This window comes from Neofelis nebulosa, chromosome 14, assembly GCF_028018385.1.
Source record: "Neofelis nebulosa isolate mNeoNeb1 chromosome 14, mNeoNeb1.pri, whole genome shotgun sequence".
NCBI lineage: Eukaryota > Metazoa > Chordata > Mammalia > Carnivora > Felidae > Neofelis > Neofelis nebulosa.
In genome coordinates, this window is record NC_080795.1 from 43,726,866 (window position 1) to 43,742,891 (window position 16,026).

The window sequence follows — 16,026 nt, forward strand, 5'->3', positions numbered from 1 at the left end:
TAATCCAGTCACAGGACAAATACTGTCTTGTTTCACTTAGAGAAGGCACCCAGAGTAGGCAAATCCATAGAGAAAGAAGTCAGAACGGTGGCTGCCAGGAAATTCAGGGAAGGAGGCATGGGGAGCTGTCTAATGGGTACAGAGTTTCAATTTTGCAAGATTTTTACAGAGTTTGGGAGATTGGTAGCAGAACATGTGAATGTACTTAACACTCCTGAACTGTACACTTAAAAAGGGTTAAGATGGCACATTTTATGTTATGTGTATTTTACCACAATATTTTATTTTTTTCCCAAGGCAAAATGCTATTTATTTATTTACTTATTTTTAATATGAAATTTATTGTCAAATTGGTTTCCATACAACACCCAGTGCTCATCCCAATGGGTGCCCTCCTCCGTGCCCATCACCCCCTTTCCCCTCCCTCCCACCCCCCCATCAACCCTCAGTTTATTCTCAGTTTTTAAGAGTCTCTTATGTTTTGGCTCCCTCCCTCTCTAACTTTTTTTTCCCTTCCCCTCCCCCATGGTCTTCTGTTATAAGTTTCTTCAGGATCCACATAAGAGTGAAGACATATGGTATCTGTCTTTCTCTGTATGACTTATTTCACTTAGCATAACACTCTCCAGTTCCATCCACGTTGCTACAAAAGGCCATATTTCATTCTTTCTCATTGCCAAGTAGTATTCCATTGTGTATATGCAAAAAAATAATAAAAGCTTAAATCCATTTACTTACAAAGCAAATTTTATATCAATACTGTAAAGATAGAACCATTATGGGGTGCCTGGGTGGCTCAGTCGGTTAAGCGGCTGACTTCGGCTCAGGTCATGATCTCACGGTCTGTGAGTTCGAGCCCCGCGTCGGGCTCTGTGCTGACAGCTCCGAACCTGGAGCCTGTTTCAGATTCTGTGTCTCCCTCTCTCTCTGACCCTCCCCCTGTTCACGCTCTGTCTCTCTCTGTCTCAAAAATAAACATTAAAAAAATTTTTTTTAACTAAAAAACAAAAAAATTTTTAAAAATTAAAAAACATCGGGGCGCCTGGGTGGCTCAGTCGGTTGAGCGGCTGACTTCGGCTCAGGTCATGATCTCGCGGTCCGTGAGTTCGAGCCCCGCGTTGGGCTCTGTGCTGACAGCTCCGAGCCTGGAGCCTGTTTCAGATTCTGTGTCCCCCTCTCTCTGACCCTCCCCCGTTCATGCTCTGTCTCCCTCTGTCTCAAAAATAAATAAACGTCAAAAAATTTTTTAAATAAAAAGATAGAACCATTAGCCATAAAAATTACCTCCATAAAAAGAAATATTTATTAAATTCTACTTTAAGAAAAAATGTGGGGGCGCCTGGGTGGCGCAGTCGGTTAAGCGTCCGACTTCAGCCAGGTCACGATCTCGCGGTCCGTGAGTTCGAGCCCCGCGTCAGGCTCTGGGCTGATGGCTCAGAGCCTGGAGCCTGTTTCCGCTTCTGTGCCTCCCTCTCTCTCTGCCCCTCCCCCGTTCATGCTCTGTCTCTCTCTGTCCCAAAAATAAAAAAATAAAAAAAATAAAAAAAAAAATAAAAAAAAACGTTGAAAAAAAAAGAAAAAATGTGTTAACTGAAAATAACTAATTGTGGTCGCTATCAAGTATGGCCAGTGTGGTCTAGGAAAGGAGGCTGAAAATAACCGAGACCAAAGGGGTGTGTGGGGCCCCAGCCCCTTCCCCACCCTCGGAACTCTGAGTAACTCCAGCTAAATCCAGGGGGGCAGGACAGCAGGCCTGGGAGTTAGTTATAAGCATTGAAAGGGCTCTGGGGCTGCCCACATAGCCCTGCCTATGGCCTAGCATAGAAGGTGATCAGACACAGTGGGTCATTCAGCACCAGGTGCCTGAGTCCAACTGCTTGAGTTCTTACTTGCTTGGCCATTTACTAGATCTTTCAGCCAGCAGATTACTTAGCCTCTCTGAGCTTTGAAGGCTTCCCTACCTGTGGATAGAATCCAGCACAACATGAGTTTATGGTTTTGTTGAATGAATGGGAATAATATAACCTTTGTCATAGGATTGTTGTGAGATAGGTCTATAGCTCAGAGTGTGCCTAGCCCCTGGTCTGGACTCAATGCAGAGCTATTATGCTGTTCAAAGGTATGGTGACCTGCCCCTGGCCCTGACTCAAGAAAACAAAATGGCATGAATTCAGGTGGTGGGTGACACTCAGAAGTGGCACTCTATGGTACTGGACCATCGGTCCACTCCTCTCCTGTGCAGGACAAGACCTAGTAGCCACCACCTCCCACCCCAGAGAGGAGATGGAACAGTTTAGTGAGTCGGGCCCCATCTTCAATCTTGGGGACAGGATTCAGCCCTAAAGGGGAAAAGGTGAACCAGTAGTCCCAGCCCATTGGTAACGACATACCTCTGGTCATCACTCCTAAACACCAGGCCTTCAGCTCCAAGACTAAGTCCAGAGCCATGGCCGGTGGGCTGAGGCTCAACCATCTTGACCAGGTCAGATCATGTTGGTTCCAGAAGTAAACTTGACCCAGACGGTTGGGGAGCGTGAGGCTTCTGTGGCACTGGCATGACCCTCTTGTGAAAGCATGTCTTCAAATTCAGATCCACGGTGCCTTGAACTTGGGAGCATCCTGTTGTCCATTGGCACCCATCAACAGGAACGGAAGTGAGGACAAGAGGCCGCATTAATCCAGAATTGCCCTGTCTTGCCGGTGTGGCCCTGGGGGAAACGGAGAGATTGATGCAGTGGTCCCTGACCAGCCAACCCCTGGTGAGCAACTCAAGGGATCCCACATTGGAACCCCCCGTCTGCTGTGTGGCCAGCCCCAGACACCCATCAGTTTCCTTCTGAGACCACGAGGTCCTCCCAGGGAACCTTTTACCCCTTCAGGCAGTTTGGCCGTGCCACAGCTCCTGGCACACCTGTGGCTGTGCACGAGCCATAGACGAAGCAAGTGCCCAAATAATGCAAATCGGCTGTGCCTTTGGCCTGTACCTGCAGGGCACCCCTGACCGGGCTCTCAGCTCTCTGCCAGTGGTCCTCCAATACCACGATGCTTTATGCTGAGTTCACCACCTGAGCACGGGCACGGCTGGCCTGGCCATTGGAGGCAATCGTCTGGGCACAGCAGGCAGAAACAGATTTGTTTTACAGTCACCGCCTTGAATGCGACGCGCATCCCTTTTCCAAAGCGTGCACCACTGGCAACTTCTATCTGAACTTCTCGGCAAATCACATGCTGACAGGTTTATCTTGTTAGCTGTCAGGATGAGTAAGGAGGCACGTTGAATGCCATCATTCAGCCTGAACGGAGCAACGCTACAACTCGAGAAATCTGACAAAGTAAGTACATTTCCCAACCAGATTTGTCAGATTTCTATTAATCCTTTGTTCAGAACTTGTCGTAATTGACCTTAAATAGACCTCCGATGACCCAGGGAGGTGGAGACCTCACGCAGTCGTGTGCCCGACGTATTAAAGCCACGAGCCGTGGCACAGCCCTGCAGAGACATGTAATGGAGCAGCTACCCAGCCTGCATCTGTATGTTTTAGTTGTCTTTCAGGATCTAGTTACCCTGAAGGAGCCACTGAAAACCATACATTCAGGCCTTACCGCCAGTGCAAGCTGAAAGCCAAGGGGCAGGTGAGGTAATTGCCACATTCTTAACGGTCCCGTCCACCTTTCCAGACATCCTGAGCAAAGCCCTGAAGTGAGTTCAAACACAGAGGAAATGATTAGAGCAAGGGTTCTGGGGATACAAAGATTTCATGGTATTGCAGGACTTCAGAGTAGAGAAATGAATAAACCTGCCCCACTCTCTCTATCTTCTCTGTTAGATCAGCTCTGCTCCGGCTTCAGGCGGCAGATCAGTTGCTGACTCATCTGTGACACTTCAGGGGTCCCCAAGAGAGAGGGCAAACCCACCCCTTGCCCTAGCCTAAGGGGACAGCCTTCCTGGGTGCAATCCCTCTGAGTGAGGTCAGGTCCGGAACTATGCTTGTTAAAGCTCTGCGGAGGGGGGCCTTCTATGTAGACCCGATGTACCCCCACACCAGGAGAGGGTGCTCTTCCGGCCCCAGGCCTGGGGCTCTGGAGCCAGGGTCAGAAAGGGCAAAACAAACATTGAAAGCACAATTTTATTTTCTCCAAAGGTTCTATTTTATCTAAAAATTCATAAAATATTTATATCATGTGCTTGCTCTGTTGACATAATCAAAATTCAAAACCTCTCCCTAACTCTCTGAGAAAAACTGATTTTCCAGGAAAAAAAAAAAAAAAAAAAAAAAAAAAAAATATATATATATATATATATATATATATATATATATATATATACCTGGTTCATCCTGTGGCCTTATCTCCTAATAACAGGTAGAATTTCTGGAGCATTTACTAAGTACTGAGGAACATCCTAGAGCTTTATCTGCCCTAATTCCCTTAAATCTCACACCTGCACTAGGAGGGAACTGTCTTTATCCACGTTTCACAGACGAGGAAGCTGAGGTTGAGGGGATTACATGAAATCTCACGCAGGGGAAAGATGTAAACTGGGGCTTGTATCTAGTTGTTTGCCCCCCAAGACTCGTGCCCTTGACCGTTACGATTTACAGCCTTCCGGCATGAGAAGCATGACCCCACACTAGAGGCTGTTTGCTTGCTGAGCAGAGATGGGCTCTCAGTGACATCGCCCCCAACAATGACAACAACGTGCATGCAAAGCCAGGCAGTGAGCAAGCAGAGGGCCTAGAATGCTGCTGTCCCTCCTCCAGGTCAGACCCAGCCCAGCAATTCCCCAAAGAGGAGTTCGGAGAGGCTCAGAAGTGAGAGCCATGTGACAGCCAGGGCCTCCACCTCCCAGCCTTCCTTCCCACAGAGCACGGTCGGAGAGCACTGTCAGCGGAGTCCACCACAGAGGGGCACACGCACGGTTGCATCAGCTGGGAGCACAACTTCCAGAGGGTCGGCCCCCGGAAGCCACGCGGCGGGTGCCATGGCTTTGCTTTGGCATTTGAACCTGTGTATGCTCTCTAAGCGCACGCCTCAAAGACAGTTTCAGCGTCTGCCTTCACCAAACATTCTCCCTCCAGTCACGCCTCCTTGCAGGTTCCCTGAGGCAAGGACGTCTGGGGAAATTCCTGTGGCCCGTCCCAAGATGCAGACTTGAGTGTGCAGCTCAGCAGACATGACAGATGTAAGTTACCCAGGACAGAGTCCAGTAAACAGGGACTTGATTTAGCCTGTAGCGTGGCCACTCATTCATTCCTTCATTCATGGGATATTTATCTACTACTACTAAGTGCCACAAACTTAGTAGCACGAACGGTGCTACTAAGTGCCACGAACGGTGGTGGGTTTTGTGTGGTAGACACAGATTTACAGGACATAGTTCCTGCTTTCATGACTTCAACATCAAATAGAGGACAGTGGCATAAATATCTACCTACACTTAGAACGTGGAAAAATGCAGGAACACGTGACAATAACTAATAAGAACTGGTACTTACTGAACACTTACTATGTGCCAGTGGCTGTCTGTACTAAACCATTGTCACGTACTAATGTGTTTAAGATTTACCAAACCCTTTGGGATAGGTCCGGTTAGCATCCCATTTCACAGATGAAGGTACTAAGGCTTAGCAATATTCAGTTACTTGCCCAGGCAAGTTACAGCTGGGCATTTCAGACTAGGTTTCTCGGGATCCGGTTCAGAGCTGCTTGACTGCAGAGCCTCCACCTAAAGGGGTGTGGTTTCCATCCCAGTGTGGCCACATGGCAGCTGCAGTGGCTGACTCCCAGAGCCTGTGTGAGGATGAAAGGCGTACGGCAGGTAAGGTGTGTGCACCCACTTAGGTCATCGGCCATGACTATGAAGGTCTCAGTGCTCTGTGTAGTGAGGTCTGGGTGAAGCGCCTCTTGGTCTATCAGTGGCTTCAGTGGCAAGTAGTCAGGCAAGGCTTCAGAGAGCTGATCTTTAATAGGATTAGCTTGCCAGACAGTGTGGGGGGTGGGGGAGAGAGGAGGACGCAGGAAAAGATGTTCTGGGTGGTGGGAACAGCATGAATTAAGGGAGAAGTGGTCATGTATGGCAGGAGGCTGGGGTGGGGAGAATAAAAAGAGCCCCGAGAAGTGGGCAGGGACCGGCCCTGGTGACCACAGGTGCCATGCTATCGAACTGCACTTGACCCTGAAGCGACAGACAGTGCAATGGCAAGGTGACTCTGCAACAATCCAGAAGGCGACCTAGAAAGGGAGCCCTGGGTGGTGGCAGGAAGCCCAGGGAGAAAACTGACAGCACGTCGCACTGACAGAGTCATTCACTCATTTGTTCGTTCATTCACTCATTCAGTCGGTCAGACAGTCAATCAGCAAATATTCGCAGTAGTGTTCAGAGTGGGACCTAAGGTCCCCAGGACCCTTTCAGGGGTACGCAAGTTGTCAGAACTATTTTCCGCATACTACCAAGACCTCATTTATCTCCTTCACATTCGTTCCCCCGCAAATAACCTGTGGAGGTTTCAGAGTCTACATATGGCAGACTGAAGGCCTGAGCAGATATGGGAACCCCTCCACTTTTCATTAAGTCAGATGGGAAGAGATTTGCAAAATGGTAAAACAAGGACATCCTCCCCACTAAAGTTTAGTTTTTGGTTTGGGAAAATACAAGTCATGTTTTCATAATAATAACTTCTCTATGTTAATATGCAATGGGTTCTTTTTTTTTAAATTTTTTTTAAATTCATTTTTGAGAGAGACAGAGACAGCGTTAGCAGGGCAGGGCCAGAGAGAGGGAGAGAGAGTCCCAAGCAGGCTCTCCACTGTCAATGCAGAGTCCGATGTGGGGCTCGAACTCACAAAGCCACGAGATCACGACCTGAGCCGAAACCAAGAGTCAGATCACGACCTGAGCCGAAACCAAGAGTCAGGTGCTTAACTGACAGAGCCACCCAGGTACCCCGGGTTCATTATATTTTTTAAAGAACTAATACATTTTTTAAAGGCAGTATTAAAAATGTTGTACTTTAATTTTCAAGATGGTAAGTATTGACAAGACATAGCCCATAAAAAGCAAAGTTTAAGAGTGTGGAAGAGTCCTGAGAATAAACAGGTTGAGAACCATTGGGCCAGTCTGCACCAGGCGGTGCCCAGGGCTCCAGGAACAGAGCGATGGACAAGACCCTTCCCGTGGGAGGGCAGGCGAGTTGATGGACAGTGGTTTCAGGAAGCCGCACAGAGTGTGGAGCGTGGAAGAGGGTGATGGATGGAGGGGCAGGTGGCCGCTACATTCGTGCGTGGGCAGCAAACCGCCTCCCCCTGCTCTCCCTGAAGGTCGTGTCCCCAGGGCACGGCACCCTCGGAGGGCTCTCGATTCGGGCCATGTGTCCCTCCTGCACCCCTAGGAGTACAACCAGACCTGGAGTGGGGGGCAGGGATGCAGGCTCCACTTGCCCTCCTCCAGGGCTCCTCCTCCCTCCTTCTCTGGCCTTGATACTTTGTCAGAACCTTCCCGAGGCCAGGGCAGGGTCACTTCCCTGGACACTCATACCGTTCATCTCACAGATGAACCTTCTACACACCTCCTCAAACACCTCTTTCTATCCTCACTCACGGCTTCCCCATCCTCTGAGAACAGGGACCCGATCCAGAAAGCAGGGTCACATCTTGCCCTCCGTGCATGTCCCCACCACATGGGGTGCAGACCTCCTGCCCCTCCCTGCGCCCAGCCCAGTGAGCCTTCCTGTGGCTGCCCTCCACACTGCCCCTCCTGAGCGCCTCTTCTCGTCCATCAAGGCCACTCCTTCTAGCAGCTGATCCCTCTCTCCTGCATCGTCCATTTTTAACTCTTCCCTAGAACTTTCCCACTAGCACACAGATAGAATTTCTCCCATAAAAAAACTCCCTTTACCCCACATCCTTGTCTACTGCCCCATTGCTCTACTCTGTCTTTTATAGCAAGGTAGTTCAAAGCTTCCTGAGGTCTTCAACTCCCCCCTTCTCATTTATTCCTCAATGCACTCAGTCATAACCGCTGTCCCACCATCCCACAGAAACTGTCTCCAGATGACACGTAAGTCTCTAACTCAGCCCCTATTCAGCCCTCACCTGGCCTGACCCTATAGTATCTATAGTATCTCTATAGTATCTCCCCCCTACCCCCTATCATCATGCCCCCTCTTCCACACTTTCTTTACCTGACTTCTGGAACACCACACTCCCTGGCTTTCTTTCCCTCACGAGCTACTCCTTCTTTGCCTTGTTTGCTGCTTCCTCACCGTCTCCCTGAATTCTGTTTGTGTCCCAGGCTTCAGTCACCAGACCTTTTCTCCTCTCTCAACTACAGTCTCTCCCTGGATGATTTCAATCAATCTCCATGTTTTAAATGTCCATATGCTGCTGACTTCCAAATTTCTATCTCCTGCCTGGACCTCTCTTCCTTTAACCGCAAATTCATAAATCCATGCTCTTCAGTGGCCATGTCAAACCTCACAGATCCAGAGCTGGACTCAGACTTTCTCCCCCAAAGACCTATTCCTTCCAGAGTCTTTCTCTCATCTCCAAAAATGGCAACTCCATTCTTCCAGCGCTCAGACCAAAAGCCTTGGGTTAGCCTTGAATCCTGTCCTGGCAGGCTGAGCTATTTGGTGCAGGCACAGAGGAGGAGGAGAGTGAGAAATGACCAAGGCCAAGGTTTCACCAGGCAGTACCACAGAGGGAGAAGGAGGAAGGGGAACGGGCTGTCCCCACAGACTCCAAGCTGGATAGGAAAGCTTCTGAGAACACCAAGATGTTGGTGTCACTGAAAAATTGGCCGGGTCCGTGAGTTGAGTCCTCATGGAGTCAAGGGTTGTTGGGGTTACCAGAGTAAACAAAGCAGTGGTCCTAGTGAGATACGTGAAACGATTTCGGCTACTGTGCAGTGGTTTTTATGGTGCCCTCCACAGCAGCGTGGCCACAGAGCATCTGTTAAGGTGGGATGGAGGGAGCATTGCTGCGGTGAAGCTGTCAGCATTCTGAGTGGCCAAGGATCGCCACCCTGGATGATGGCGATGAAAACAGCCACACTTCTCTGTGCATCCTCTATTGCCCTGTTTTTGCTCACGTATCTGTGTCCCACACTAGCAAGCACACCCAGCAAGCATGGGAACCGCGTCCTGTCTAACAACGACCACCGAACGTGGCACGGCAGAGGCGTTACAGAAATGCACTCAGCTCTTTTAAAATCAAAGGGCCAGAGAGGAGATGGCTGGAGGAAGCCTTCACCTTAAGACAGAATTGATGGTTAACATCCTCTGAAACCAAGCTGAGCTTGAGGCCCATGGACTGCATCTCCTGTGGCATGGGCTACACTCTCTCAGCTCGGCACGGTTGTGGTCTCAATCCACCACCGCTTGTTTAGCCATTTAAGGACCTGGCCCCGTGAGCTCCCACAAGCTGCACCCTGGACAAGTGAGCTACTCTCTCCCTTGGGACCCTAGATTCAATCCCATTGTACCCACATTGTCATCGAGCAACTGTGTGTCAGACTTGGAAGTGCCAGGCACACAACAGCTCACCTTCCCTCTTTATTTGGCAAAGCCCGGGAAACAGGCTCTCGCAGAACAGCAGTGCTTCTCTTCCAAGAGTAACTGCTTGGGAATAATGGCTTCTTCTGGGATCGAGAGAATGTCCCTCTAAAACTCTACATAAGCATAGAGCTTTGCTGAATTTCAGCGAATAGGGCCAGCACTGCCTTTTCAGTTAGGATTTTGCCTGACGAAGCTGGGTTCCCGCTGGTTCTTTTTTATTATCGCAGCAGAACTGGCTCACGTGAACACGTTCTTCTGTGTAACGTTCATCTCTTGAAAAGACCAAATCTAATGCCCACCTGCTTGTCATAGGAAAACAGCAAACGGAGAGCTGTGCATTCTGTTGTCGCTGGTCACCATCGAATCCAGGCTGCCCAGGGCCCCCTGGGAACCAGAGACAACCCCTGTCCATACCCTGCACCCCCAGTCAAACTTGCATTAAAGGTGTCAGACCACTTTTGTCACCTTCTCTCACAAACCCAAGTGTATTACAACCCACATCTCAAAGAAAATGCTCCAAAGCCTGGGTTTATCACCACCTTTATTCAGCATCTTAACGATTTTAGCTACACCTACCCTCCAAGCCTCCGCTTAACCCCTACAGTTTGCAATAGGAAGGCTATTCACTTTATCAACTTCACTCGTTCATGATTCGTTCGGTCATTCATCACTGGTGCGCCTGGCACAGTCCCCAGGGTCAAGCAGGCAGACACGCAGAGCAACGATCACAACGCTGACAGTTGCCAAAATGGAGGCAACACGAGGTTGAGCAGAGCCTCCTTTTGATGCCAGGGTTTTTTGTACACGTCTTTCTCTCCATTTGAAATAATAAGAGCTAAGATCTGCAGAGCCCTTGGTAATATGCACAGATCCATGCACAATTTAATTTTCCTCAGAACTGAAGATGAGATCTACTTAACATCTTTTTGCCTCGGTTTCCCCATCAAAAAGACTGTCGAAGAGGCTTAACTTGCCAGACGTAAACACGACACAGTTTTGTTTCTTTAGTGACTGTGAGCAACCACGCTCTGTCACTTTTAGCCATTACATTATTTGTTTCCTGTGGTTGGACTTGATGCTCTTTTACGGGTGCCAGTTCCTCTCCTGCCAGCCCCCCAGTGCTGACTGACTGGATCTATAGGTACTGCGGTTTGGGGCTAGGGCAGGGGTGGGTCAGGACAGGTTCCACGCCTCCCTCCCTCTGACACTCACCTTCCAGCATCGGGAGGAGGGAGGGGCAAGTCACCTCCTTCTCCGAATGCCCGTGGTGAAGTCGTTGTCCTATGTCAAGAGTTGTCACCCCAATCCAGCCACGTTCTAAACTTGGCAATGGTGGGACGCCTGCCACACTAATGCCACTGCCGAGCCTTTCATCCCTCATAACACCTTAGGTACCAACTAGTCACTTTCATGATTCTTCTGACAGAACCCTTGCTGCGTCCTTCTTTGTCCCGTTCTGGGGCAGCCTCCATCAATCCGCGGCCCCCATCCCATTTATCCTCTGCAGGCCCAACTGTTGACCATTGTCTTCTCTCCACCTGACTGTGTCTTTTGACATCCCAATGCTCTGATGAGTTGGACAGGAACCCAAGCTGGACTGGACAGGGACCGAATCATGAAGGGCTGGCATGTTCCACAATGGAGTAGAGTGTTTATGCTTTAGGCAAGATGAAGCCACAAAGAATTTTGGACAAGGACACGGCATGATTAGATTTGTATTTTATTGCCATTGTTCTCGGAGCACAGAACAGAATAGGTAGAAGAGTGTGAGACCTGTTAACAGGAGACCAGTCAGGAGCTGAATGTCATGTTTCCAGTTTTCACGTCGTTTGTGAACACAGCCAATTATGATCCATCTTTTTTGGCTTATGACACGGTCTACAAGGTGATTCAACAAGCCTTGGGCAGGTTGATTGTCTCGATCTATGGTAAGGCTGTAGTGGGTTGAATCACGTCATCTAAAGAGATACGTTGAAGTTCTAACTGGCAGAACTGCGAATGGGACCTTTGGTCTTTGGAAATAGGGTCTTTGCAGATGTAATCTAGGTAAGGTCATCAGGATTAGCGTTGGCCATAAATTCAATGAGTGCAGTCCTTGTAAGGACAGGGAGATTTGAAGACCCATGGATACACACACAGAGAACAAAGCCACTTGAAGAGGTTGGGGTGATGCAGCTATAAGCCAAGGAACTCCAAGGACTGCCTGCAACCACCAGGTGCCAGGAAACGCGAGAAAGGATTCTACCCAGAGGCTCAGAGGCAGCATGGCCTGTGGCCCCTTGATTTCCGGAACCATGAGACAATAAACTTCTGTTGTCTTAAGTCACCAAGTTTGTGGTAATTTGTTAATGGCAATCCTAGGAAATGAATACAAGGGCCAAATAATTACAGAACATTAAAGCCGACTGTACCTATCAGATGAGGAGGCTGGGACGCAGACTCGTGACTTGGCTTCCCAAAGTCCGCAGAGAGCCCATGATAAGCTCCACAGGTAAGGATAGCACAGTGCACGAACAGCCACGGTTCCCCCGGGCGATGGCTCCTGACACTTCTGTGGCTGCCCGCTTTTGACTTTGGATCCTCTGCGCATGCCCACGCATGTAGTTTGGGCTATTTAAAAATACCATAGACTAGGTGGCTTAAACAACAGAAATTTCTTTTATCAAAACTCTGGAGGCTGCAAAGGCCAAGATCAAGGTTCCAGCAGAGCTCAGTTTGTTGGTGGGATCTTTCTTCCTGATTTGCCGGTGCCTGCCTTGTCCCTGTGTCCTCATCTGGCCTTTCCTCGGCCTGTGCAGAGAGAACAATCCCTCTTTTCCTTCTTTTGTGAGGCAACGGTTCTTATCAAAATAGGGCCCGGCCTTCATTTCGTCTCAGTTACCTGCTTATAGGTTCTATCTCCAAATCTCCAAAAGCAGTCACATTGGGGTCAGGGCTTCAACATATGAGTTTGGGGTGTCTTTGTCAGTCGAGGCTGCTATAATGAAGTGCCCAGACTGGACAGCTTATAAACAACAGACGTTTGTCTTCTCATGGCTCATGACGCTGGGAGTACAAGACCACGATATCATCGGTGGGGGGGTGGGGGGGGGGGGTGGGGGGAGTTCTGGGAGGGCCCTCTTCCGGGTTGTGTCCCAGGTTGTGTCCACCCCAGAGAGTGGAAAGAAGCCAGGGACTCTTACAAGGGCACTAATCTCATTCACTGGGGCTCCATCCTCACAACCCCATCTAATTCTACTCACCTCCCAAAGGCCCCGCCTCCTAATACCGTCACATTGGCAGGTGGGGTTTCAATGTATGAATTTGAGGGGAAAGGACACAAACATTCAGTCCAGAACAGGGGACACAATTCCATGCATAGCAATACTGAAGGCAAGGTGATGCCATTCTTCACGTGTCCCCTTCCGACCAGACTACCAGCTCCTTGAGGAAAGAAACCATGTATTTTTTACAAATTTATCTGATACTCAACACAATGTCTGATCCACGGTTAGTGCTCAAAGGGTATTCACCAACCTTACTGAATGTGTCATTCCTTTACAAGCTGTCTGCATGTCCCAAATATATGGAGAGGCTGGAGAGGCCCTGGGGTCAGTGCGCATGGGAAGTTCCCTGTACAAAAGCGTATGTGCAGACAGATCATGCAAAGTTGCCAGCAATTGATGAGTAGTCCACGAAAAGAAAATATTTCATGTTCAAAGAAGTTTGGGGAGGGCTACGTTATACAAAGTTAAACCTTTTCATGTGACCCCCGAAAGACGAGTGTTAGCGGGAACCTCTGCCTTCCAGCCCACCTGACACCTGACTTGTCCCAAGCGTCCCTCCTTTTCTGCTAAAGAATATTTTGTGTTCCTAGTGGATTTCTGTTTTGTTTTTAAGCAAGGTATGAGCCAAAGGCATCATCTTGTGAGCTATAAGTCTGTGCCAGCTTGGCCTGGAGATGCTGACATGGCCCTAAATGTCACTGCATGTATATTAAAATCCTGGCTTCTCCCTGCTCTGCAGCGCCTCTGGAATCTCTTACCAGAGCCCTTTACAGGAGAAAACAGGCGCAGGAAAGAGATTACCGTGGGGTTGCAAGGCAGTCACCTAGGAGACCAACCGTGCCTCTAGATTCTGAGCGCAGCCCCAAATAAATGAGGCTCATACGTGTCCTAGCTAAGCAGTGGGGCTGCTCATTTAGCATGGTGGGCTGTTGAGAACTGAGACACTTAGAACTCACCCCTCTGCCCCCACCGCCTTGGAAAAGAGGAAACGGGAGCCCAGGGGGATGACGTGGCTTCCCCAACATCACAGAGCTCATGCTTTTCTCATTAAAATGTAAGTCTCAGCTGGGGTTAAAATTGTAACTCAACCTCCAAGAGTTATAAGGTGCTGTTTTTTCTAATTGCTTCAGAAATGAATCTATGCAGCCCTGGAGTCCTAGCCTAGGGAGGGGAGAGGAGAGGGCACGCAGGAAGCCATCATTTGCCATGAGGATAACAGGGGATCCATAGGGAGGGACAAAGCAGGCGTTCTGTCTCTCTTCAGGTTCTCGGCCACACTCTCTCAGGCCTTCCGCTTGCTCCTGGAGATTTGTCTGAATAGCAGGGATTGGCAACCGCCAGGGACTAGGGAGAGACTCTTCCCAGTTCCCTGGAGGCCTGTGACCCCAGTTTTCTAAGCTCCTGCAGGAAGGAGTGTTCACAGTCAGCAGCCACCCAGAAGGAGGAGCGTGTGGACACCTCTCGCTGCCCCCCGCCCCCTCAGAGAGCCTCCCTCTTCCCAGAATTGAACCTGCAACAATAGGCCAACCCAAGCTTCCTGTCTGAGGCCCCTCAGGTCTGCCCTGTTTGGGGATATTTGCATTAAACAGGGGACTCTACCCTGGGGGATACAAAGAGGAGAAATATATCACCCTGTCCTTTGCCTGGAATGGTTCACAGACCCTTGGGAGAGATTGAAAAAGTACAGTGAACCCTGTTTTCCTCCACCCCTCGCTCAGCACCCTGATTTACTCCTGGCTTTGGTTTAGCAAGATGGTAAATCCATGCACCTGCACCCCAGAATAGAGAAACTAGAAGTTCCTTTCCCCCAGCACCTCCCCCAGTGGTCCAGTGTCACAGGGGCCAGGCAGGACTAAGCTCATAAATAGATGCTTTCCCCCATTGCTGAGTCTCGCCTCCTGTCTGTTTCCTAAACTATTGAAACAGTGTTGTTGATTCTACGTGTGCCTGATCGACCTCCTGATAAAATTCCTCTCCCCAACTAATCAGAGTCACTTTCTGTCACCTGCAGTCACAGAACCCTACAGGATACAGAGTTGTGCACAGATTATCAGCAGCGGGTGTGGTACATGCTAAAGGTAGGACCAAATGCCACTGGGAGGGGGGAAATGTGTACTGGGGGAGGTGAGGACAGCAGGGGTGGAGATCTGGGGAGCCTGCAATTGTTTCCAATGCTGCTTCTATGTGACAAGCCCAGCCAGCTCTCCCCCCTGACCTTCCTCCCCAGAACTGAGATACAACAATGACATGAACCTCATTAGATGCAGCCACACAGAAGCTGCTGCCACCTTTTCCGTCCACCTCTGAATGGGTGCCCTCAGAAAAAGGGGTAGGGTGGTGTTTACAGAAAAGCCACGCCAAGCAGGGTGTGTTTGGTAGGTTTTGGCATCCTTACAAACCCAAACTTTCCACTGAACATGCCTTGGGATCATGGCAGCTTTGGGTTCTAGTCCCTGCCACCCCTACCCCCACCCCAACTTGCTGAAAAACTGCCCTTTTCAGGTGTTCCATTTTCCATTTCCCACAGGGCCCTATTTGCCCACATCTAAGTGTTTTTTCAATGTTTTTATTTATTTTTGAGACACAGAGAGAGATGGCACAAGTGGGGGTGGGGCAGAGAGAGAGGGAGACACAGAATCCGAAGCAGGCTCCAGGCTCTGAGCTGTCAGCACAGAGCCCGATGCAGGGCTTGAACTCACAAGCTGCGAGACCGTGACCTGAGCCAAAGTCGGATACTCAACTGACTGAGCCACCCAGACGCGCCCCCCTTCTGCTTTTTTTTCTTTTAAGTTTTATGCTTCATGGGACTATGCTTGTAATGTTCTGGATTAGTAATTTCCATAGAGATTCCAGCAAAATAACAAATCCAAGTGAATTAATTCTGACAAAACTCTAGCCAGAAAAAAGCGAAGAGGGCCAACTACATGCTATAATCCTCGATCCCCAAACTCATGACTTATCTGGTGTGCCCCAGGGTCAAGGACAAGGGGAGGATAAACATGATTTCCTCCTCATGCCTGCTCCTTAATGAGGGCATTGGAAATTCAGTCTGGGAACGATCTGTTCAAGGTTTGAGCGGTTGGCTCCTAGACAAGGAGGGATCTTGGGGAAAACACTATACTGTAATTGTAACAAGAATTCCTGTTCAATAGGAGATTTGCAGAACATTAAACACTATCCACAGACAGTTTCAGATGGAGTCCCCA

General features: G+C 49.3%; 1 protein-coding gene across 2 annotated transcripts in view; it reads left to right on the forward strand.

Moving 5' to 3' along the window:
* The window catches only part of CPQ (carboxypeptidase Q), a 558,393-nt gene that overhangs the window by 507,903 nt on the left and 34,464 nt on the right, over nt 1-16,026 (forward strand). The window contains exon 8 of one of the 2 annotated variants that reach the window (XM_058698649.1): nt 14,832-14,903. The exons of the other annotated variant lie outside the window; for it this stretch is intronic. Coding sequence (XP_058554632.1) covers nt 14,832-14,896 — 65 coding nt within the window. The 3' untranslated portion in view covers nt 14,897-14,903. Of the gene's footprint in view, nt 1-14,831; nt 14,904-16,026 lie in introns of those variants that run through there. 2 annotated transcript variants of the gene reach the window in all.